At 43.5% G+C, this 26,069-nt stretch overlaps 1 protein-coding gene across 5 annotated transcripts in view; it reads right to left on the bottom strand.

The window, feature by feature from the left end:
* The window catches only part of RNF170 (ring finger protein 170), a 53,049-nt gene that overhangs the window by 7,897 nt on the left and 19,083 nt on the right, over positions 1-26,069 (bottom strand). For 4 of the 5 annotated variants that reach the window (XM_054031793.1, XM_054031791.1, XM_054031789.1 and 1 more), the window contains 5 exons: positions 25,664-25,807; positions 17,280-17,355; positions 15,822-15,930; positions 5,593-5,666; positions 1,292-1,396 (listed from right to left, as the gene is read on the bottom strand). In XM_054031793.1, the coding sequence (XP_053887768.1) occupies positions 1,292-1,396; positions 5,593-5,666; positions 15,822-15,930; positions 17,280-17,355; positions 25,664-25,800 (501 nt within the window). In that variant the 5' untranslated portion in view covers positions 25,801-25,807. Of the gene's footprint in view, positions 1-1,291; positions 1,397-5,592; positions 5,667-15,821; positions 15,931-17,279; positions 17,356-19,768; positions 19,818-25,663; positions 25,808-26,069 lie in introns of those variants that run through there. The other variant, XM_054031790.1, reaches the window with a different exon arrangement.

The following is a 26,069-nucleotide window of genomic DNA, read 5'->3' as shown; positions in this document are numbered from 1 at the left end:
ACAGATGACACTTCCTCTGAAAAAGAAGAATGCAATATCCCAGCTGTGGCTAAATGAGGCTTTTCAAGGCACTGTTCAAGCTTTACGATTAGAAAACAAAATAAACCCAGCCATAGCTCCTCCTTATTTTTTATTCTGTGGCTTCATCCACACTAATTAGCCATGGTTCAGTGGGAGCCATTTTTTAATGTTAGCACTGTTTCAATAATGGCTCCTTTCCCAAAACAGACAGAGCCACAGAACAGAAGACTAAACGGAGACATGGACTGAGCTTAAAAAAATACTTTAGAGAGTAAGGGTAGTCTTGTGATTAAGGCAATGGACTGTGTTCAACATCCACAGGCAGGATGTCTAGGTTCAACTCCTGGGTCCGCCACGGACTTCCTGTGTGACCTTGGGCAAGTCGCTGAGGGCCCAACCCAAAGCCCACTGAAGTTAATGGGAGTCTCTTAATTTCAATGGCCTTTGGACCAGGCTTTCAGTCTCTGTACCTGTAAAATGGGGATAATACTTCCTTTCTCTCATATTGTCAGGGTCATCTATTTAGATTGTAAACTCTTTGGAGTAGGGTCCCTAGTAAGAAAAAAATGAGATATGTGCAGGAAGGACCCCACTGAAATCATTGGGATCTGCCTGGACACATCTCATTTGTAGGAACAGGATCTGCGTTTACGAACTGTGCCTAGCAAATGTGACAACAGTAGCTTGCAAGGTGTACATTCTAAAGTTCTTACAACTCTAATTATGACATTCAGTTATAGAAATAACACTCTCAGAGAGAAAAGTTTAGAGAACAAAATAGAGAAGGCAAACAAAAATCATTAGGAAATCGAGGAAGCATAGAACTCAAAATACATTTACAAAAGAAAGGGAGCTATATCAACACAGAAAAAAGCAACGCTAAATTCTCCTGATCAGTTCTGGGAGCAAAAAGGGAAATATTTTTCTTTACAAGCCACATATTTCTTTACTTGTTAATTATGAATAATTTAGGCCCTGAATCAGGAAAGTGTTTAAGTACACGTTTAACCACCCTTCCTGAATAAAGGATGCTCTTCTGAATCAGGGCTTTAATCAGTCATTACAACAGAAATGCAAGGTTAAAGGAGTAGTTAAAAATAAATGTTTTTATGCTTAAGCTGCAGGGACTTATATTTACTAAACAAAACCTGTGTAGTTCCCATCAATTATGAACAGAAAATAAACATCTACAAGAAAAATCACACGTTATAAAACAGTGTTAGTTTTTCGCTAGTTTATTGATCCTCCCCCCCCCCCAAATCTTACTTACAGATCTGGGCTGTCCTGAGAATCTCCGGTTGTAATCGTTAACATCTCGAAGCACTTGTGCTGCATCCTGCTGATCTTCACCGAAGAGTGGTAAAAACAATGTTACCTGTGCACAACAGCAAGAAGTCCCTTCATGCCTGACAGTTCTTACGCATATGAAATTGCAAATTCATAAATGAAACAATAGTAATTCAGTGCTAAAACCTCATTCTTTAAGTACAATTCATTACTGTAGACCAAACTTGGTACAACTTTAAATATATGTGGCCTTGTTTCTAAATATTAACCTAAAAACGAGGGTTTAATACTTGCACTGTATTTACTTAGATACAGCTCCCAAGTCTTAAAGAATTAACATTTTAAGATATTATAAAAAGGATATATACAAAGCTATTTTCAAGAATATTCACTAAGGACAAAGTACAAGAATCCAGTCTTTGAAGTAGATCAAGGGTAAAGTTTTCAAAATTGCATAAGTGACTTAGGAACTCAAGTCCCATTTTCAGAGGTGAAACTCAATTTACCTTAGGGCCAGTGCCATTCCTCAAATCCTTCCAGCGGGCCAATAATATCACTCATGCCACCCAGAACCCAGCCCCCAAAACTCTGCCCTTCCAAAACTCCACCCCCCACCTGCCTAAGGCTCTGGGAGGGAATTTGGGTGGGGGAGGAGGTCTGGTTTGAGAACTGGTTAAAAGACAGGGAACAACGGGTAGGAATAAATGGTAAATTTTCAGACTGGAGAGGGGTAACTAGTGGTGTTCACCAAAGGTCAGTCCTAGGACCAATCCTATTCAACTTATTCATAAATGATCTGGAGAAAGGGGTAAACAGTGAGGTGGCAAAGTTTGCAGATGATACTAAACTGCTAAAGATAGTTAAGAAGACCAAAGCAGACTGAAGAACTTCAAAAAGATCTCACAAAACTAAGTGACTGGGCAACAAAATGGCAAATGAAATTTAATGTGGATAAATGTAAAGTAATATACATTGGAAAAAAATAACCCCAACTATATATACACAATATGATGGGGGCTAATTTAGCTACAACTAATCAGGAAAAAGATCTTGGAGTCATTGTGGATAGTTCTCTGAAGACACAAATGCATTTTGCAGCGGCAGTCAAAAAAGCAAACAGGTTGTTAGGAAAACAATAAGGAGTCCGGTGGCACCTTAAAGACTAACAGATTTATTTGGGCATAAGCTTTCGTGGGTAAAAAGCCCACTTCTTCAGATGCATGGAGTGAAAATGACAGATGCAGGGATTATATACTGACCCATGGAGAGCAGGGAGTTACCTCACAAGTGGAGAACCAGTGTTTACAGGGCCAATTCAATCAGGGTGGATGTAGTCCACTCCCAATAACAGATGAGGAGGTGTCAATTCCAGGAGAGGCAAAGCTGCTTTTGTAATGAGCCAGCCACTCCCAGTCCCTATTCAAGCCCAGATTAATGGTATTAAATTTGCAAATGAATTTTAGTTCTGCTGTTTCTCTTTGAAGTCTGTTTCTGAAGGTTTTTAGTTCAAGTATGGCTACTTTTAAATCTGTTATAGAATGTCCAGGAAGATTGAAGTGCTCTCCTACTGGCTTTTGTACGTTACCATTCCTGATGTCCGATCTGTGTCCATTTATTCTTTTTTGTAGGGACAGTCCGGTTTGGCCAATGTACACGGCAGAGGGGCACTGCTGGCACATGATGGCATATATCATATTAGTAGACGTGCAGGTGAATGAGCCCTTGATTGTGTGGATGATGTGGTTGAGTCCCTCTGGGGTACCTGGCATTGGCCACTGTCGGTAAGATAGGATACTGGGCTGAATGAACCTTTGGTCTGACCCAGTATGGCCATTCTTATGTTCTTATGGGGTAGGGGATTGGGGTGCAGGCTCTGGGAGGGAGTTTGGGGGTTGGAGGAGGTATGTGGGGAAGGGGTGGGGGTGCAGGCTCTGGGAGGGAGTTTGGGGATGGGAAGGGGTATGGGGGAAGGGGGTGCAGGCTCTGGGAGAGAGTTTGGGGTGGGAGGGAGTGTGGGGAAAGGGGGTGCGCAGGCTCTGGGAGGAAGTTTGGGGGTAGGAGGGGGGCTGTAGGCTCTGGAAGGGGGTCGGGGGGGTGCGGCGCTTACCTGGGGCTCCAAGGCTGGACGGGACAGGGGGCCTCCATGTGCTGCTCTGCTGCACTGCCGGGTCCCCAGGCCATTTTAAATCGCTTGGGGTGGGGGGGGGAGCACCCGGAGGTGGCAGGTGGGGCCACGGGAGAGACCCAGCCCCAAAACTGCTGGAGCCCCACGGGCCACATTGGGGAGGTTTGCGGACCACAAATGGCCCGCAGGCTGTGAGTTTCAGACCCCTGCTTAAGATGAAATAGCTCGTCACTTTCCATGGCTAGATATGGGTGCTTTAGTTCATTGGAAAGAGGAGTGTACAAGATAATACTGGCCCTTTGAGCTATAAAAGAGGATGCCTGGGGAAGAAAGATCTGGTGAGAGAGCTCTCTGCAGCCCTCCCTGGAACAAGGGAGGAATTATCAGGGAGCCAAGTAGAGGGGTTAGCCAGTGCCAGGAGGCTGAAAGGGTGGAGACCTGGGAAGACTGGCCGGCTGACCTTCCTGAGATGAAGGGCCACAGCCAGGAGACTGATTATGGTTCTGGGAGAAGGCTGAAGGCAGAAGAGCAGCAAGAGGGGTTAGCTGGCTGGTGACCCCAAGTCAGAGCCAGGGCTAGAGGGGCCTGAAGGCCAGGGAACAGCAGAAGGAGTTGCCTCTAAGCCAGAAAGCCATAGCCAAGGGCCAGAGAGGGCTGATGGCAGGGGAGCACCAGAGGAGCTTATCTACTTTCATCTCCAGGGGAGGAGAGCTGGACCCACAGGAAGTGTGAGATGGCCAGCAGGAGTGAGGGATGCTCTCCTGGTAAAAACCATCTCTCAGCAGTCAGGCTGTGAGGGTTCCCACTGGGAAGGGCAGGGCTGGAGTGGCTGTCCAGAGACAAAACAGGACAGTGTCCGGATATGGCTGAAGGTGCCGTGGTGTTGTACATGGGGCATCATGAGATGAGATGTCGGGTGATCGTAATGATTATTTGCACTGGGAATAATGAATGGATTTTATTTTGCACATGGTTTAATAATAAATCAATCCCAAGGAGGGGTGTTATTGGGAGAGAAGAGCCTGAGAAGTGAAGTTATTTGGTTACCCGAGAGGGGAAACTGAGGCAGGGCACACATGTCAGGGCTTGCGTGGGGGGCGGGAACTCTAGGTGGGGCTGCTCTATGATAAGGAGATTCCCAGGTTTTCTGATGTAACGTAATACTTGCTACTAGCCCTGGAAGGGCTCACGATACTGTATCTTAAAATAGTCAAATGGGAAATCATTTTTAGGGCACTGTTAGAGGTTTTTTAAAACAAATCTGTTAAAATCTTCCAGTCCTGGCTGGCCTCGTACTCAGGAAACTTGGGGATTCAATTCCTGCCCTGCCACAGACCTCCTATGTGACCTTCAGCAAGCCTGTCTGTGCTTTAGCTCCCCACATGTGAAGTGAGGATCTCATCACTTCCCAAACACGGGGTGAGGATAAATACCTGAGTATTTGGGAAGCACTGAAACACTAATAAGGTAAGTAATTGGACTCATGATAATGGAGGCATTTTGGCTTTACAGGTGAAGGAATACAACAAATACTCAAAATAATACTTTAAAACTTCTCTAAAATATTTCTGACAATTTTTGTGAAAAGTATGCACCCTAAACAGAATACATAGTGAAATGCTGTAAAGATTTTACTGGCACTGGTTTGGGATGACCCATACAACTCACTCGTAGCTCGTGAGTAGTGCAGCCATCTCAAACTCAGGATGTTAAAAAATACCACAGCATCATGTCTATAATAATGAAAGGCCCTGAACTTTTAAACACTTTATATGCCTAACATTAAGTATGCAATATAACCCTAACCATTTAAAATCATACTTTCACTTCCCCCCACCTTACTGCTATCCTGTCTGTCTCTCCTCCGTTCCCCTTATAACTAGTCTGTCTCTTTCTTCCTCTTCCTCCTGGTCTCCCTCTCACTTCCCCACTAAGACTCTTGTCCCACTCACATTCTCCCTCCACACTCCCCACCACCAGTTCTTTTGTCCCTCACTTGCCTGCCTATATCCCTCCCCTTCCCTTTATAGAGGCTTACCATTCATACTTTCCCTCTCTGCCATCCCTTACTTATTTTTAGAGGTAAGCATGAGAGTGCGTGTTTCCAGGCCTATATTTGGAATCAGAACTATTGGGTCTTTGATGATACAAAGTGTTACCGTTTGTCTGCAGATTGGGCAACGGATGGCACCCAGCCATGAGCCATACCTCCAGTATGCAATAATGCAGGCACCTAATGGAGGTAAATATCAAAAGCTGTAATGATTTAAATTTTAGATTGTTAGACGTTTTTGATTTAAAACAATTATTTCAGCAAGAAAAACAGTAATATTATATTAAAATATTAGGCTCAAGTACTTTAGGCATAACTGGCTGTTTTTATAGAATATTAACTTCAGATACTAAAACCAAATTTATCCAAATTCAATTAATAAATTCTGGATCCAATTCAATTTCAACATTATCTTCGATAGCAGGGTGGACAAACAAATAAAAAAAAACAAGTTTATATTTTAAAAATAAACCTGTTTAAAACTAAATTTGAAATTGACAACTCCAAACTTTTAAAAATCATTTAAAATAAACATAAAAATAATATTAAGCAGTACATGTTTGCTGCCACTTTTTGAAGAAAGTAAAACCACAGAACTGTGGAAGTCACGGCTAAGCCGGGGTGGGCGAACTGCCGGTCCGCCAGCCCTTGAGCTCCGCTACAGTGCTCCAGCCGGGGAGCAGGGCTGGGGACCAGAAGCTCCCGGAAGCCATGACAGTGCTTTAACGCGGCTGTGTAGTCGCGCTGCTCCCGGCACTGTAAAAAAACCACCTCCACGAGCGGAGTAGCTCCCAGTGCTGGTGCACTGTCTACACTGCCACTTTACAGCACTGAAACTTGCATCGCTCAGGGTGGTGTTTTTTCATACCCCTGAGCGAGAAAGTTTCACCGCTGTAAAGTGGCAGTGTAGACAAGGCGTTAGTGCAAAGGCTATGGTTAACTGAAAATTAACATGTTTTAATATTGGGGGTAGCCGTGTTAGTCTGTATCCACAAAAACAACAAGGAGTCCAGTGGCACCTTAAAGACTAACAGATTTATTTGGGCATAAGCTTTCATGGGTAAAAAACCCGCTTCTTCAGATGCATGGAGTGAAAATTACAGATGCAGGCACTGTTATACTAACACATGAAGAGAAGGGAGTTACCTCACAAGTTTTAATAGCTAACAACTAATAAAAATCAACTTTTCTTTAGGAAAATAACTAAAAAGTACAAATGCAGAACACAATTAGTATAGATTATTTAAATAAAGGTTTTCAGCTTACTGGTTCGAATTCTGATTAAACTGGGTGATTTAAATTGCATTGACTTAAATCAATCCATCCCATACATATTAATTGAGAAGTCAAAAAGCTTCTGCATCATTGTAATTGGAAAATGATTAGTTTTAAAAGCCTTTACCAAGGTAAAGTTTAGCTGGGAAAACTACAAGAAATAAAATTTCAGTTTGTAAAAACACCCTAATGTTTCAAGCTCTGAAATTGCATAAGTTTTCAGATATCTGAAAAAATTTGAATCCTTTTAATCTTTTCCAAGTCTGCTCCAACTAACTTTTCTCAATGAACAGATAATGTATAAGTTACGATAGCCACATGGATACTAGATGAAGTCAGATAAAGAATCCCTGTTTGAGAATCTCAAATGTTGGGAATCTGAAGGAGGGAAAATCAAAATGATAAACATAATGTAACAAAATAAAATTACATACTTTTACCCCTACAGATTCCTCAAGTAAGCCAAGGATGTGAACGTTGCAAGTTTTAGCACAGTTCTTCAAGATTTTTCAGTGTAAACATGTTGTCCTTGATGAGGACACCAACCAGAGTTTTGCTTTTTTTTTTACAAGTGTTTACAAAACTGCCACCTCAGCTCCTCCAATTTTATTTTAAAAAATATTTTCAGTTAATTCTGTTTTTCCCAAGTTTAGAAACTTTAAGGATACAGAGTCAAATATATTTGCAGATGAGTGGAAATTTTGATTTCAAACCTGGTAGCACAGAAAAAAATACTTTAGAATGTAATTTTAGACACTGATTGTCGTCGTTTTTGCTGATACAGACTAACACGGCTACTGCTCTGAAACCTATTACCAGACACTTTCTCAAGAAGTTATACATAAAGTTATTGGTTTTTAATAGTGTTATTCTACAAAAAAAAAAAAAAAGTCTCTCTCTTCAGCTCAAGTTAAGGATACTTTAGAAATGGTTACTCAACCAGTATAGTAACTGTGGTTCTTCGAGGCGTGTCCCCCTATGGTGGTCCACTGGAGGTGCACTAGCGCCCCCCTGTGCCTTTGATCAGAGATTTCTCATAGCAGTGTCTGTTTGGCCTGCACATGTGTGCTACTCAGCCCCGTGCCATTGTTATATAGCACTGGGTGGGTGAACTGCCCTCAGTTCCTTCTCTACCACCAAGCTCCACAGCAGAGAACTCTAAAGTAGAGGGGAAGGAGGGCTGGTACTGGAGCACTTGTAGGGATACAAATCTTGAAGAACCTCAGTTACTGCACACTGAGAATAATCATTTTTTCTTCTTCCAATAGTGTCCCTACGGGTGCTCCACTCTAGGTGACTACCAAGCAGTTCCCTCTAAGGCAGTGTTGGGCGGGGGACTTCAGAGTCAAATTTAGCACAGAAGAAAGTATAGCCGAGCCAAACAGTATTAGAAGCAGAGTTGTAAGTTACTATGTAGTGTTCAGCAAATATATGTATAGACACCCAAGTAGCAGCATTACATATTTCAATAATGGGCACGTTTTTGAGGAATGCTGCAGAGATGGAAATGGACCTTGAGTGAGTACCTATGTTCAAAGTGTTCCTTAGAGGTTTTTAAGGTCAGGCTTGACAAAGCCCTGGCTGGGATGATTTAGTTGGGAATTGGTCCTGCTTTGAACAGGGGGTTGGACTAGATGACCTCCTGAGGTCCCTTCCAACCCTGATATTATGATTCTATGATTACAAGATTTGTAGCAAGAATTACTGCAGCCAGATAGCTACTTAGAAAGTCTTTGACTACAAACTGCAGACTGTTTTGATCTATCTGCAAGTGAGACAAACAATTTGAGGGTCTTTCTGAAGGGTTTAGTCCTAACCAGACAGAAGGCCTGACATCAAGGGTGTGCAACAATGCTTCTTGATTATCTAGGTGAGATTCAGGGTGGAAAACTGGCAGGTGAATGGATTGGTTAATATGGAACTTGGAAGAAACTTTAGGTAAAAATTTTGGATGAGGTCACAGCATGACTTTGTCCTTAAAAAATACTGTGAAAGGGGGGGAATGCCATAAGGACCCCTATTTCCCAAACCCGTTGCGCTGATGTGATGGCTTTCAGGAATACTGCTTTCCTTGATAAATGGAGCTGTGAGCAGATAGCCATCAGTTCAAACAGTGGTCTTGCGAGGCATTTAAGGACCAGGTGGAGGTCTCAAACAGGAGTAGAGTGTTTGACTGGCAGATAGAGATTTCCTAGTCCCCAGATGAACCTCGCTGTCATGGGATGGGGAAAAATGGAATAACCCTGTACTGGACAGTGGAAAGCCATGATGGCCACCAGATGGGCTCTAATGGAGCTCAGCGATAGTCCCAAACTTTTTAGTGTTAGGATGTAGTCCAATAAATCTGGCAGCAATGAGGTCATTCATAGAATCATAGAATATCAGAGTTGGAAGGGACCTCAAGAGGTCATCTAGTCCAACCCCCTGCTCAAAGCAGGACCAATTCCCAGCTAAATCATCCCAGCCAGGGCTTTGTCAAGCCGGGCCTTAAAAACCTCCAAGGAAGGAGACTCCACCACCTCCCTAGGTAACGCATTCCAGTGTTTCACCACCCTCCTAGTGAAATAGTTTTTCCTGATATCCAACCTGGACCTCCCCCACTGCAACTTGAGACCATTGCTCCTTGTTCTGTCATCTGCCACCACTCAGAACAGCCGAGCTCCATCCTCTTGGGAACCCCCCTTCAGGTAGTTGAAGGCTGCTATCAAATCCCCCCTCATTCTTCTCTTCTGGAGACTAAACAATCCCAGTTCCCTCAGCCTCTCCTCATAAGTCATGTGCTCCAGACCCCTAATCATTTTTGTTGCCCTCCGCTGGACTCTTTCCAATTTTTCCACATCCTTCTTGTAGTGTGGGGCCCAAAACTGGACACAGTATTCCAGATGCGGCCTCACTAATGTCGAATAAAGGGGAACGATCACATCCCTCGATCTGCTGGCAATGCCCCTACTTATATAGCCCAAAATGCCATTAGCCTTCTTGGCAACAAGAGCACACTGTTGACTCATATCCAGCTTCTCGTCCACTGTGACCCCTAGGTCCTTTTCTGCAGAACTGCTACCTAGCCATTCGGTCCCTAGTCTGTAGCAGTGCATGGGATTCTTCCGTCCTAAGTGCAGGACTCTGCACTTGTCCTTGTTGAACCTCATCAGGTTTTTTTTGGCCCAATCCTCTAATTTGTCTAGGTCCCTCTGTATCCGATCCCTACCCTCTAGTGTATCTACTACGCCTCCTAGTTTAGTGTCATCTGCAAACTTGCTGAGAGTGCAGTCCACACCATCCTCCAGATCATTAATGAAGATATTAAACAAAACCGGCCCCAGGACCGACCCTTGGGGCACTCCGCTTGAAACCGGCTGCCAACTAGACATGGAGCCATTGATCACTACCCGTTGAGCCCGACGATCTAGCCAGCTTTCTATCCACCTTACAGTCCATTCATCCAGCCCATACTTCTTTAACTTGGCGGCAAGAATACTGTGGGAGACCGTATCAAAAGCTTTGCTAAAGTCAAGGAATAACACATCCACTGCTTTCCCCTCATCCACAGAGCCAGTTATCTCATCATAGAAGGCAATCATTGGTGGAATATGTCTATGGTCACACCAAGAAAGAAATCTTGTCCATTTTTGAAAGTATGTGTAGCAGGTAGACTGTTTCCTGCTGTGTTATAGAATTCTTTTTACTTCCTCTGAGCAGGTTGTCGCTAGTCCCATGAACCATCAGCCAACCACGCTTTGAGATGAAGGACTGCAAGATTGGGGTAAAGGATCATCCTGCCTTCCTGGGACAGGAGATGAGGAACAGCATGGAGAGTGATCGGAGATCAAATGGCCAACTGTATCGGGCAAGGAAAACGTGTTCGTCTGGGACAGGTCGGAACTATTAGGGTGACTCTGGTTTTGTCTTTTTTTTTTTTTTTTTTACTTTGAGGAGAACTAGCGGAATTGGTGAGAATGCGTACAAGAGATTCAACAATCAATGAAGGTGAAAAATACCTCCAGAGATCTGTGACCCAGTTTGCCTCTTGAGCAAAACTGAGCACAAAACTGTGGTGAAAAAAGTCTATCGGAGAGGTGCCCCACTGACAGAATATGTGCTATAATATGCTGTAGCCTATTTCCCACTTGTTGTCTTGGAAGAAGTGCCTGCTGAATACATCCGGGGTCACATGCTGAATCCTTGGTCTGCGATGAAGACCTGGTTGTGTATGTACCAATTCCAAAGCTTGACCGCCTTGATGCAGTGGGATCTTGTGCCTCCTTGACGATATAAAATATGCGTGATATGTAGTCCAAACAAATCCTGCATCCTTGCGGTGATTATGTGATTGCCTGATTAGTGGCAAAACCTGGAGACAGGAGTATCTAACCGCTCTGAGTTCCAGGATGTTGACGTGTTGACTTGCGACGTCTACTTGGCCTGGATCTAAATGTGCTCTCCACCACAGCAAAGAGGTGTCCGTCTTTATGACAACCGCTGGGGGAGGATGTGCAAATTGGACTTCTGCACACATGTTGTGATGGTCTTTCCACCAAAGTTGAGGGACTGTTTTATGGAGGTGGGCATGGAAAGATGCAGGTTTAAACTGTGTCAGTTTGGTGAATAAACAGTCCTCAGCCACCCGATGGCAATGCATTCGGAATCTTCAGTGGTCTGACAAAGGTACAGTAACTCCTCACTTAACGTTGTAGTTATGTAGTTCTGAAAAATGCGACTTTAAGTGAAACGATGTTAGGTGAGTCCAATTTTCCCATAAGAATGAATGTAAATGGGGCGGTTAGGTTCCAGGGAATTTTTTTTTTGCCATTCAGTATAGTACTATAGTTGGGAGGTGTCCCCGCCTTACCCCACACAGGCACAGCCCACTGGCACTGCAGACAATGAGGCAGGCAAGGAGGCTGAAGGTGCTGTAGGCTAGGAGAAGCACGTTGCGCAGCAGCAGCTTCCCCTACTCTGAAAGCACCAGGGGCAGGGGGCTCAACCCTTGGCCCGCCCACGCCACCCCTTCCCCCAAACCCCCACCTTTAACTGCCTCTTCTTCCCCCCCTCCTCTCCCTTTACTCCGCACACCACATCCTCGCTCCTCTCCCCTGCCTCCTGCCCACGGCAATCAGCTGGCTTGCAGCGTTCAGGAGGGAGGGGGGAGGAGCGAGGACACGGGGCGCAGGCTCCCCCTCGCTCCCCTGCCTCCTGAACGCCGCAAGCCAGCTGATTGCTGCGGGCAGGAGGCGGGGGGAGGAGGAGGAGGGCGCTGATCCGCGGGGTCTGCTGGTGGGCGCGGGGGGGGGACGGGGACGCGTAGGGGAGCTGATGGGGGGCTGCCGGCTGTGGACAAAGCTGGCAGCCAAACCGACGTTATAGCGAAGCATTGCACAACTTTAAACGGAGCATGTTCTGTAACTAAGCAGGGACGTAAGATTGAAACAACGTTAAGCGAGAGGACATTAAGTGGGGAGTTACTGTACTGGCTGCCATGTGCCCTAACAACTGAAAACAGTTCCTGATCAGGGGACTTGATCAGTATGGGGGCTTAGTTGAACTGTACTGGCTTTTTTGGAAAGGGCCACAAACCTATCCAGAGGAATGTAGGCTCTTGCTGCTACTGAATCAAGATAAGCTCCTATGAATTCTCAGTTTTGCACAATGGTCAAAATGGATTTTTGAACGTTCAGTTGCAGGCCCAACTTGAAGAGATCTATAACCTCAGAAGTTGGGGCAGATGACAAGCTGAAAAGGAGCACCTGATACAGAAGGGCTTCGTTGTCAGGCAAAGCTATGTGGGCAGATGAGGGCGAACGAAGGAGAACAAGCAGCGTATGATGAGGTTCTTGCAATTAACTCGAGGAAGTTAAAGGAGTCAGCAATTCTCTTGACCAGATCCTGGAACTGCTTAAAATTATCCGCCAAGGAAGGAGGACGATGAATGAGCGCTTCATCTGGACATGAAGAGGAGAAATTGGCCATAGGAGAGACTTCATCATCGGCTCTAGCTTCCTGCTCCTCAAAGGCTTCTTCTTGAGGATCAGGTCTCCACGAGGGAGTGGGCGATGCAGGTTGCCTCTCTGCAACGGGTGGTGCTTGATGTCTTGGAATATTGTCGACGATAGGCTGCCCAAGGGTCCCAATGTGGCCAAGGAGGTGGTGCATAAGGCATAGAAGGCACCCAGGGGTGCTCATACCAGAAAGATGGTGCTTGCAATCTTGTGCCACAAGTGGTTATAGGCTCATCAGAGACCTCTGGAAAGGGGCCTCTACAAAAGCGAGGAGAGAGCCCTGAACTGATATTTGGGACACCAAGGCAAGGTCTTCATCAGAATCCTCATCCTCAAACCCACTCTGGAATGGTGGAGTGCCTGAAGAAATTTGAGGTGAAACGGACAGTATCGGGCGAACTTCAGACAATCTCGATGTCCTCGGTACCAAAAGAACATAGGAGCCGAGCAACAGAGAATCAGGCATCTCAGATGCAGCCAGGTTTTGGGGAAAATGGAAGTCCTGCAGCACCAAGCATGCTGTCGGTACCAAGCCTGTAATCTGCACTGAGGTGATGGTGGCAGAGGCCGCTGACAGTACCATGGGTCTCAGGCACTCCGAGAGAAGTGTGGTTGGAGCCCGAATGGGCTTCTTCGGTTCCAATGAAGCAGAGGAAGAGCTCTTCTTGCCACCTCGGTATGCTAATGGTACCTATGATTTCTCCGGGCCCAAGGCTTTTCTGTCTTTTGGTCTAGTGGTGCCCTGAGGAACCAGAAGCCTCGTGGGTACGTGACTGGAGAGCAGATGGTGGTGAAGTGGCTGAAGACACCAACGACCTCAGCTTTTTACCTGGTGAGCCTCAGGCATGGTCCTTGGAGGACTTATGATGGGTCTTGCGTCTTCCTCTGAGATGCCCTGGAGGAGTGTGGCTCAGACAGAGAGGAGGCAATAGAATTGCTGGGAGACTGGTGGACTGGGGGTCCCCTGGGCCTGGGTCAGAAGTTGGGCATAGAGAGCTCTCCGTCATGAGGAGACGAAGTTTTCTCTCTTTGTTTTTTCTGGCTCTGAATTTCAGTGCCAGACAGAACTTCCACTTCTGGGTGATGAGTAATTCCACTAGGCAACAGATGCAGCAGTCGTGCCCGTTGCTTACTGGGATTGCCTCCCGGCACAACAGACCATGTCTGAAAGCGGGAGAACCAGGCATAAGCTCCCAGTGCACAAGAACTACCTTATCTACTAACCAATATCTATCTAAATATATATAAGAATATATTTTTTTGACTAGGAAGTTAAAGCTACTACTACTTACTAACTAATTACACTATCGCTAAGAACTACTACAAATAGCTACTAGAATAAGAAATGAAGACAAAGTTGAGGAACCTCAACAGGGACAACTGACAGAGCTTCGTCTCAGACTGAGGCGGTTGAGAAGGAACTGAGGGCAGTTCGCCTGTGCAGTGCTATATAACAAGGCACAAGGTGACTAGCACGCATGCACAGGCCGAATAGACACAGCTATGAGAAATCTCTGATCAAAGGCTCAGGGGGGCGCTAGCACACCTACGGCAGAGCACCCACAGGGACGCTACTTGAAGAAGAATCCATAGGTTCTGAGGCTATTTAGAAGAGATAGTGAGTGACAAACTTTTACTTCTAAAGCATGTCAAATAAAATCTCAATCACAATCTCTTTGTAGAAGGTTTTTAATAAACTAAGGTAAACAAGACAACTTCATGCACTACACTGTTACCCAAGAACCTCAGTTTACAAATATTCTTCAGAAATAAGTCATCGGGAGAGTAATTTTCATTAACTTTTGGAGCACCACGTATGAGTATGTTCATTTGGGTTACCCTTCCCCACTGCCTCTTTCCTTCTGCCTCTCCATAACTAAACAAGACCCCTGACAAATCAGACACGAGTTTGCAACGTGCTAAGGAGGAAAAGTGTAATACGTCTGTGCTATATACGTATATGTACGCAAAGGCCTCAAGGTACACAGGAGGATGGCAGTAGCCCCTCTCTATGGGTATGTCTACAAGCTGTGCTGCTGTAGCGTAGACACGACAGCAACGGAAGGGGCTGTCACTGTAATGAATCCATCTCTTCGAGAGGCGGTAGCTAGGTTGACAGCCAGGTTGCATCTATCATGGAGGGAGGCCGACCTCACTACATTGCACAGAGCATGACATTTTTCACAGCCATGAACAAGGTAGCTAGATTGACCTACGTTTTAGGTGTAGCCAAGCCCTACGTGGCTCTGATAAGAGCATAGCTGGAATAATGTACTTACACTCAACTACTTCTACTCAAAACCAAGCCTTAGGGCTTGTCTACATGGACACAAAGTCTGCAGCAAGCTGAAGTGTAAATCTACCCTGTATTAGTGTGCTGCACACTAAGTACCTGTCTGGCCGCTGCAGCTGCGCACTAACAATTGCCTAGCGTTTCTGATCTACCCTGCTTTGAAACAGGGGTAGATCAGTGTGCATTAGACTAGGGAACTGTTAGGGCATGGCAGTAGTGACCAGATGGACAGTATGTGACACACTAATGAGGGGTAAATTAACTCCCCAGCTTGCTGTGGACTAAGGGCTGGTCTACACTTAAAACTTAGGTTGACCTTGATACGTTGCTCAGGGCTGTAAAAAATTTCACATAGGGTTGCCAGATGTCCAGTTTTTGACCAGAACACCCAATTGAAAAGGGCCCCTGGTGGCTCCGGTCAGTCCTGTTAAAAGTCCAGTTGGCAGGCTCCCTACCCAGCTCCAGGGAAGCTGCAACATGTTCCTCCAGCTCCTAGGTGCAGGGACAGCCACGGGGGCTCCGCACTCTCCCCCTCCCTGCGCACCGGCTCCGCAGCTCCCACTGGCTGGGAACCATGGCCAACAGGAACTGCAGGGGCAGCACCTCCGGGTCAGGAGCTTTGAAATGAGGAAGAAAGGGGAGGTTCTGTCCTCAGAGAGGTGTGATCTGCCCTGATCATCTCAATGGGATGTTAACTCAATAAACTAGTGGTGATAATGATAGTTTAAATGTCAGAATTTTTAATTTTCTCTGCTGATCATTTCTACTTACCACAGAAAAGATGTCCACAGTTTGTTTCAATGGGAAACGTAGCCTGCTGTAAACAGACTGGACAGGACATGTCAGTATAGAAACGATGTCTATCACCAGCAGATGCATCCTGTTGGGACAAAAAAGAGAGACAAATTGTTCAGGAATTTACTTCAATTTAGAAGACCACTTGAGTTTTAACAAACCCAGAATATATTCTCTACTTGCTAGAAGTCAGACACAGATGACTCAAACTTAAAACTAAATAAGAGCAGGAATAGAATAATATTTAAATAGAAAAATTAATTCAGTAAGCAGGTGCTTGTGTAACAAGCACGTTATTTTCTTCCATCTGTTCTATATAGCATACACTTCAATCTAATTAAGGACAATGAAAATAAAACCTTGTGATCCTATATTTAACAAACAGAACCCTTTAGTTTAGGTGCACTGAAGTGTAAGTGATGCTCAAAAAAACTAGCTTCCAATTCACTACTCACAAAAGCCTGTCTATACTAGGCAAGAGGCAATGCATCAGCATTAGCTATAAGAAGAAAGTTTGGCCCGGGCCCTATTGTAGAAGCAGCCTATGTACCTCTTCTTGACAAGCTCAGACGGTGGATAGTTAACTTTGAAGTTTAACAATTCCAGCATGTTGGAATTGGCTAATCCTTGGATTCCTTCCATGGTTCTGTCACAGGCATCCCAGTCTAGAATCTCCTGTTCCCATATGTGCCAGGGAAGGGGCCAATGCCTTTAGCTGGCCTGAGTGGCTCATCACCCAGCTCACAGGGCCTTGGCTGCTGTGCTATTTTCTAGGAAGCTTAGCTTGTTAGTCTAAATGCTTCTGGTCCCTGCTCCATAGCTGCAAATTGGACTCCACATTTGACTTCCTGACCCCCTACTGCCAGGCTCTATGTTACTGTGCAGGGAGCATGCACTGTAATCTAACTTACGTTCCCTTGTGGGAAAACTTGGAACTGTCCTGTTCTCAGGGCCGGCTCTAGGTTTTTTGTCGCCCCAAGCCCTGAGAGCGTAACTGCCCAAGCAAGCAAGCAAAAAAAGAATGGCCAGAAAGCTGCCCCTGGAATTGTGCCGCCCTAAGCACGTGCTTGTTTTGCTGGTGCCTAGAGCCGGTCCTGCCTGTGCTTCTTTAAGGCTCTTCTGAAAGAGATTATGGATTCCAGTTTGAGAAACAGGGGGATAGATCTGACAGGCCCTTTCAAATTTATCTATGACCTAAAATTGTAAGGGGTTAGCATGATATCCATACAAGAAATTTGTCACTTCACCAATAGCTGAAGTTAGTTTTGATAAGTCTATCTGCAGCGAATGGAGTTTATGCAATGGACATGAATACATTTTCTTTTTCTAGAATGACCTGTTTCAGAATTTTTGTAAACTTTAGCAGTAAAGAAGCAACAGATCTACACCACACATTATTACAGGGATGGACATTTCCAACATCTAGTATGGTACCTGGTCTGTTTGAAGCTGCTGCCGAAGTGCCCTCACTAGCTCTTGGTTGTCTGGATGAATGTTCTGGTGCTCATTTCTGTGAGAGGGGAAAAAAGTGAAAGAACAATGACTGTCAGAACACAGAAAAACAAAGTTTTAAAAACAAAGTGATTTAAAAAATAAAAAGGGGGAAAAAATCATTCACCCTCAGTGTAATGGATTTTTAAGAAAATTCCAGCGTAATTAAAGAAACTGCATGATCGATATGTTTCAAAAGGTTTCACTGATATTCTAAGCCATGTGGCACTGTGACCTTTCATCAAAGGAAAACACCCTTCTTATGACCAATCATCAGGAACAGCTTTGGCTGAAAATGATCAGTTTTAATAAATGAAAACAAAATCATTATTGTGTAAAAAATCAAGTTACTTGTAAATATGTTAGTTAACTCAGAAATAAGAGTTATAATATTTTTTTCTTTCCATTGGTAAGTCCTTTGTTGCTGGAAACAATTATGACAATTGTTTTTTCCTTCGCTTGGCCCCATCCCCCAGAGCAGGCTGTGGCTGCGCCGCCCGGCCGGGCCCACTGGAACATGCTGTGACCACGCCACCCGGTCAGCCCATCGGAGCAGGCTGAGGCCGCGCTGCCCAGCCTGCCGGAGCAGCTCCAGCCAGGCCAGAGACATCCTCCCCTGCCCCTCCCCAGATAAGGTGGGAAGGGATGGGATGGGGAGAATGTGGGGGTCCCGGGCTAGGGTCATGTGGGGGTGGTCACAGGGGTTACTCCCCTGACTCCCAGCTTCTCCCCCACAAAAAATTTCCCCACCAGTTGCTGTCCCGGCCTGTCAGGGTAAGCAGCTGGCGCGCCAGGACACTTTACTTAGGTTTACCTCCGTGCCTGCGGACGCTCAAGGTAAACAAACCATCTCGGCCCACTGGCAGCTTATACTGATGGCCCGGGAGCCAAAGTTTGCTGACCTCTGTATTACAGGGTCGGCTTATGAACGGGTTATACAAATTTTCCATTTTTACTTATCCATCTTGGAAGGGTCGGCTTAAAAACGAACCAGCTTATGCTTGAGTACATACAGTACTTAAAAAGAGAATCAGAAGAAAGGGCTGCACTAAGGACTGATGAGAAATGGGAGGAGATAAACATTCATCACTTTTTCCCAGACTTCAGCAGGCCACATGGAAATCTTTCTGTATCAATGTGGTGTCATTAAGCTCAGCTAAAAATCTTCTACAAGAGATAACAGAATTTTCAGTATTATATTGAGTATTGTTGAAGTTGCAAAGAAGTTCCATTATGAGTCCGTTTTCATTTGCTCTGTATTTTCTAAAACATTTACCTTTTGGGATGAAACTGCAGTGTTTGGTGTTCACTCAAAGGTGATTTTTTTTTTTTTTTTTTTGAAAGTTTGAGCAAAATTTTGTGTGTGTGTTTTTTTTTCTTTTTAAAGTTTGGCCATGTTGAAAAACAACGCACATTTCCCATTTTAGTAGTGCCTTTGCTTGGTTTTGGAAAAAGATGAAAAATTAAAGCAAACTAAAATCTAAGCAACTGAAATATTGCTAGTGAGCATGCTACATGGGAATCTGCTAAGATTTTTAGCTGAGCCTAACAAAGAGCTACTCCATCTCTGACACCTTAGTGCACCGTCACCCTGCCGAGGGGCCTGGCAGAACTGCTGTTCTCCCCGCACAATGGGCTGGAAGGGACAGGACTATTGTCCTAGGATACTCCTGGGGAATGCTGCACCACTGCACAATGCAGAATCTTGCAGAAATTAACATTGTGTGTGCAGAATTACCTTTCCCCCACAGAAATGGGGTTAGCTGCTAGCTGCCACTAGGGGCCACTGGACTCAGCAGAACCTAACTTGCATGTAAAAGACACGGTCGGTGAGAGGAGGGGGAGTTGGAGGGTTCCCGGCAGCTGCAGTTCCCAGCTTACCTTGAGGGAAGGAGAGGGCAGCGCAGGAAACTTCCTGCAAGCCTGGGAGCAAGCATCAGGCTGTTTCTCCCTCTGGATCCCTGGGCTCTGGCAGGGACGGAGCAGGTGTCTGGGCAAAGGGGTGTCCCATAGCTGGGCTCCGGGGAGGAGGGGTTGTGGGTGTCTGGTCCCCCGGCTGGGCTCTGGGGGAGGATGGGATGCAGGTATCTGGGCTGGGGAGCCCCTGCGGTTGGGCTCTGGGAAAGGTTTTCTGGGTGTCTGGCTCCCCGGCTGGGTTCTGGAGGGGACAGGGGGGAAGGGAAAGAGAAACAGGAACTGGGTTGTCAGAGAGGTTTCTTTAACTCTCTGCTCCTGGGGGAATTTGTGTGTGTCTCTGTATTGTTACAGACATACTTGCTGACAGGTATTTTGAAATAAATTATCAAAATAATTGAATCTGGCATGATTATGTAGCTAAATAGGAGCTCCCAGTGTGACTCTTGACAAAAGAGCTAACATGTTCTGGGACATATAAACAGGACAACCTTAAGTGGGAGTAGAGATTACTTTACCTCTATATTTGTTACTGGTGTGACTGCTGCTGTAATACTGTGTCCAGTTCTGATGCCAACAATTCAAGAAGGATGTTGATAAATTGGAGAAGATTCACAGAAGAGCCAAGAGAATGATTAAAGGATTAGAGAACCTGCCTTATCGTGATAGACTCAAAGAGCACTGTCTTATTAAGTTAACAAAGATAAGGTTGAGGATGACATGATTACAATCTATAAATATCTACATGGGGAACAAATATTTAATAACGGACTCTTCAATCCAACAGAAAACCAATAGCTGGAAGTTGAAGCTAGACAAATTCAGACTGGAAATAAGGCATACATTTTTAACAGCGGGGGTAATTAACCATTAAATCAATTTATTAAGGGTTGTGGTGGATTCTCCATCATTGACCATTTTTAAATCAAGATTGGCTGTTTTTCCTAAATATATGCTGTAGGAATTATTTTGAGGAAGTTCTATGGCCTGTGTTACACAGGAGATCAGACTAGACGATCACAACGGTGCCTTCTGGGCTTGAAATCTATGAATTGTTTACAACATAATTATATACCCAATTTTTTTTCCAGGAAATACTCATTCTGGAACTCTAATTTTTATTTTATATTTCTTTAAAGTGGACATTTCCCCAATGGCTCTATGAACTTTTGCAATTTTGCATACCTGACTTTGCAATTTTAGCATCTTCTTAGTGTAGTTTTTAGCATTTCATAGCTTATGTATTCTTTCAGAAATAAATGAAAATGGCTTGCAGAGTACTTGCATGCTTGGCAATACACAATAATGTACTGTTTTACAACATCAGATATACATACACAGCCTATTGTCCCTTTTACACAAGGTTCTCAGGGAATGAGAAAAAGGACATTCACTGTGCAATGTCCACAGAAAATACATCAAGAGTTCCTGAGGGGCCTGCTTTGTTCACAGCATGCCTTGTAAGAGGACAGGAAAAATCACGTCTATTATATTGGAATAGACAAGAAATGATATGTGACTATGAAATTAAAGCCTGTTATAATGTATGCATACAAGGAAGCAGAGTGAAGATTAGATGTGCAATCTTTACTTTGAAATCTCTTGAATTCTGAGTGCTTCATGACACAACAGCTTTAACCTTATTTTATTCATTTAAAAAAAATCCCCATAACCTGGAATGATTCAGTAGCCACCATCAAATGTCATGACTCACAAAATGAAGTGTGGATCTAAATGAGGTAAGAGCTCCGGCTTCATTCAACATGCACTTCCTCCAATGAAAATGAGACAATGCTCATATGGAATCTAATTTACCTATATGGTAACACTGTAATCTCCCCTGTTAAAAAGTAAGTCTCTTTGTAGGTTTCACCTCTTTTGGAAACACTGATGTATGCAATGACTAGATAACAAAGATACTGGAAAGCAGGGTAGATAAGCCATGAGGGACAATTAGGAGTTCCTGATATAATATTCTAGATTGTTCGGCTCCTTTTAACTTGTTAGATGAGCTAAGATTTCACCATCTCAGCTCTGTCTATTGTGACAACTAACTCTCAGCTTTTAGAGAGGATGGCTGCAAGCTGACTAATTTGTCAAGATTTAGTTACTTATAAAGGCAAACTGACTTAACAAAAGTGTCATTCTAATGATGGAATTAAATAGCTGCAACTCTTGGAAGATTAATTTTTTTATCTTTTACTGTTAATAGCTTCTTCAACAGCTCAGACTTTGAATTCATGCATTGATTCTGAACTGTAATTTGTTTTTCTTTAATAAAAAGAGGAAAATCACCACGTCCCTTAAGTTCAATAGACCCTCCCCTTCACATTACACTTCACGCTCCATTTCTGCTCTCAAGGCCCCACTCAAACACACTGTTGCTGCCCATCCTGTACTGCTTCCTAGTGTCTGCTGTTCGTCCCTGGCACCCCTCTTTAACAATCATGAACCCCACTCCAAGCTTCCCCGTCTCCTCTTTCCCATTCTATACTTGCCACATGCCCGTAGCCAGTTTTCAATATTTTAAAATAAAATCTCTAAAACTGGATAGGGGCATGAGACAGAGGTAGGGATGAGAAGGAGACTGTGGGGAGGGGAACAGATGCAGGGTATGGCAACATGGAGGGGTATGGTGTTGAGAGACACGTGAAAGAATCTGAGGCTCATGCTCCTCCTCCCCTCCAGTGTTTGGTGGATAAGGAGAGTGGTACCCAAGAGGTTTACAGATTTAGGTGGGGACAATGCTGGAGTCTGGGGAAGGGAGTCAGGATGCCTACTATCCTTCAAGCTCAGGAGCTGAGTGAGCCAAGGATGCTGCTGAATGAAATGCATCCTAGAATCCTCAAGGAGCTGACTGAAGAGATATTTGAGCCATTAGCGATTCTCTTTGGAAAGTCATGGAAATGGGGAAATATAGTGCCTCTCTATAAAAAAGGAAATAAGGACAATAAGGAAATAAGCTTAACTTCGGTATCCGGAAAGATAATGGAGCAAATAATGAAGCCATCAATTTGCAAACATCTAGAAAATAATAAGATAAGTAATAATCAGCATGGATTTGTGAAGAACAAATCGTGACAAATCAACCTTTTAGCTTTCTTTGACAGGGTAACAAGCCTTGTGGATGGGGGGGGAAGCGGCAGACATGGGATAACTTAACTTTAGTAAGGCTTTTGATACTGTCTCACATGACCTTCTCATAAACAAACTAAGGAAATGCAACCTAGATGGAGCTATTATGAGGTGGGTGCATAACTGGTTGGAAAACAGTTCCCAGAGAGTAGTTATCAGTGGTTCACAGTCATGCTGGAATGGCATAATGAGTGGGATCCCGCAGGGATCAGTTCTGGGTCCAGTTCTGTTCAATATCTTCATCAATGATTTAGATAATGGCATACAGAGTACACTTACAAAGTTTGCGGACAATACCAACCTGGGAGGGGTTGCAAGTGCTTTGGAAGATAGGATTAAAATTCAAAATGATCTCGACAAACTGGAAAAATGGTCTGAAGTAAATAGGAGGAAATTCAATAAGGACAAATGCAAAGTACTTCACTTAGGAAGGAACAATTTCCACATATACAAAATGGGAAAAGACTGCCTAGGAAGGAGTACTGCGGAAAGGGATCTGGGGGTCAGATTGGACCTCAAGCTAAATATAAGTCAACAGCGTAATGCTGTTGCAAAAAAAACAAAAAAACAAAAAACCACCATCATTCTGGGTTGTATTAGCAGGAGTGTTGTAAGCAAGACACAAGAAGTAATTCTTCCACTCTACTCCGTGCTGATTAGGCCTCAACTGGAGTATTGTGTCCAGTTCTGGGTGCCACATTTCAGGAAAGATGTAGACAAATTGGAGAAAGTCCAGAGAAGAGCAACAAAAATGATTAAAGGTCTAGAAAACTTGACCTATGAGGGAAGATTGAAAAAATTGGGTTTGTTTAGTCTGGAAAAGAGAAGACTGAGAGGGGACATGATAACAGTTTTCAAATACATAAAAGGTTGTTACAAGGAGGAGGGAGAAAAATTGTTTTTCTTATGTAACCTCTGAGGATAGGACAAGAAACAATGGGCTTAAATTGCAGGAAGGAAGGTTTAGGCTGGACATTAGGAAAAACTTCCTAACTGTTAGGGTGGTTAAGCACTGGAATAAATTGCCTAGGGAGGTTGTGGAATCTCGATCATTGGAGATTTTTAAGAGCAGGTTGGATAAACACCTGTCTGGGATGGTCTAGATAATACTTAGTCTTGCCAGGAGTCCCTTCCAGTTCTATGATTCACCCTTTAAAGAGTTATGTTGTCTTAAAGACAACCTTAACCACAGAAGCACTGAATTGCTCTATGTTTCAATCCAGTTTGCTTCTCCAGCAAATAACCATTTAGGACCTGAAGGCAGATCCAGTGTGTGCGTTCTGTACGTAGCCCTTTGCTCTGTACAAGGTATCAAGCTGACTAGCTCCCTTACTCAGGCCATCAGCAACCCTCATCGTAGCCATGTATCCCTGAAGCTCCAACTCCAAGCAAACTCTGCCTGCTCTAATATTGCTCATCAAAACCCCTTATTCTATCCATGCCTCCTTATGCTTCCGTTCTTCTTTCCTCCTCCATACTTCTATTACCTTCCTTTTTAAAGTTAAAAACATTTCCAAATTAAACTTATCAAAATGTTTAATTTATTAAATATAAACCTTTTAGGTGTTAAACATTTAAATATTTGTTTATATGTAGGACTTCTGATTTTAGGTTTTAACCAATAAACACTGAAAAAACACCCAGTAAACACACAAAAAATAAATAAAAATGGTGTTTATCCAGTAAATACAGGAAATAGATACTTGTCTCTAAGGGCTTATCCCCAATGAAGCAGTAATGAGGACCACGGGATGAGACTTTTAAATCACACGAATGAGCCACACATGAATTGGTCCATGTAGACCCTGCTGGTACACACTAAATATTCCCTAGTGCGCTTTAAAGTAGTGCTGTTTGAAACAGTACTATGTGAAAGTGCACTAAGGAATATTGCAAAAATAATACTAATTACAGTATATACTACTGCAATGAGTAATGTATATACTGCAATATACATTACTCATTACAGTATACATAAAGACAAATCCCAGAAAACCCCCCTCCCCTCCCAATTTGGGACAGCTACATAAAACTCAAAAATTGCTAAAAATAAACCTTGAAAAATGAAATAAAAAAAATTCCCCAAACAGAAACCATATTTGTAGGTTTATACATTTAATTTATAAAACTAAAAACTTAAATAGGGCAAGTCACAGAAGAGGCCAGAGGGACTGGGAAAAAGGAAACTGAGGAGACATAGGATGAAGACAAGAGAGTCTTTCAGGGGTCTGAGGAGCAAGAGCTAACCTTTGCAGGAGGGACACAGAGCTAAAATGCACCCATCTTCTAGAATTCCTTTGATACAGGAGACTGCAGAGTGCCTGTTCTGCCCCATGTGCTACTTCTGAACTGCAGAACTGCTTCTAAGCCCCACCTAAGCTTCTAGTCTACTCCCTTAGTTCTTCCAGGTTCCTCTAAGGCAAGCTCCATAGGTGTCCCTACCTCTCGCTTGGCCCCTCGGACAGCTTCCCTTGCCAGCATGCACATATTTTCATGCAGAATTCAATGATGGAAATCCAGTGCACGATAAAGTTCATTTAAAATTCTTCTCCTACATTTCCCTGGCTGTGAAATATCTGCTATGTTCAAATGTCTACAAGCCTGCATAATGGCATGCAATCTGAAGCGTAGACAATTAATTTGCTGAAGAATCAATAACAACTTCATTACGTTGAATAGAGCAATTTTGAAAATCCAGATACATTTTGATTACCCAGCACATAAAATTCTTTAATCCTAAACCTATAGATACTTTTTAAAAAAAAATCTCCTCCTATCCTATAGTATTTGAAACATATTTATAAACCAACTACTTACAAACAAATCAGTCAATCCATTCAAAAGTTTAAGGTAATTAAAACTAGGATTTATAACAGAAATGTAACTGCAACCTTAACTACAGAGTCACTATTAACATCTCCATAATAGCAAGTGATTGTGATATTAGCTATGCAGGCCATGAATTTAGTAATTTCTATTCTCAGTTAATGCTGGACCATATTCAGTTTGACCAGCTGAAGATCCGGAAAAGAGTTTGGCATCATCCCTGGAAAACTTGTCATTTCATTATGGTTATGGACTAAACATCGAAGTGTGTCAAGCAATCTTCAATTAAATAACAAGATATCTAGACTGGGATGTCAACAATTTATTTCAACAGCATGGAACCATAATTACTTTGCACCTTAATGCAACTACTCAATTTAATAGAAAAAGTTAAAACTTCACAGTAACGTTGGAATGCATGTATTGATCAATTCCTATCAACATTGTCTCACCTTAAGAGCATATACACCAGAGCAGCAATGAAAGTGAAACTGAGCACAACAGCCACCAGTACCTGGTCACTTATTCCTTCTATAACCGAATCATTATCTAGTTTCAAACTCTGAACTTCTGCTTGTTGACTGGCCATTCCAGGTCTAAAACGTAAAAAGAACACATATATAAATATACGTATGCACATATATACACACACACACACACAATTCTTGAAGCTATATATAATTTATTGCTTGGAATATATACCAAAAAAAAGCAAAGTGGGAAAAAGAAGTTGAATTTGACCATATATACACAGCTTGTTGTAGGGGTTTGAACTAATACCATTATAATACCAGCAAAAGTTTTAAATGATTGGCTGCTGCCGGAAGTGTTAAAATTAAACAAGATTTTTTTTTAAAT

Source organism: Malaclemys terrapin, chromosome 6 (assembly GCF_027887155.1).
Source record: "Malaclemys terrapin pileata isolate rMalTer1 chromosome 6, rMalTer1.hap1, whole genome shotgun sequence".
Taxonomy (NCBI): Eukaryota; Metazoa; Chordata; order Testudines; family Emydidae; genus Malaclemys; species Malaclemys terrapin.
The sequence above is the reverse complement of the archived record's forward strand: the minus strand, read 5'-3'. Positions and strand labels throughout refer to the sequence as shown.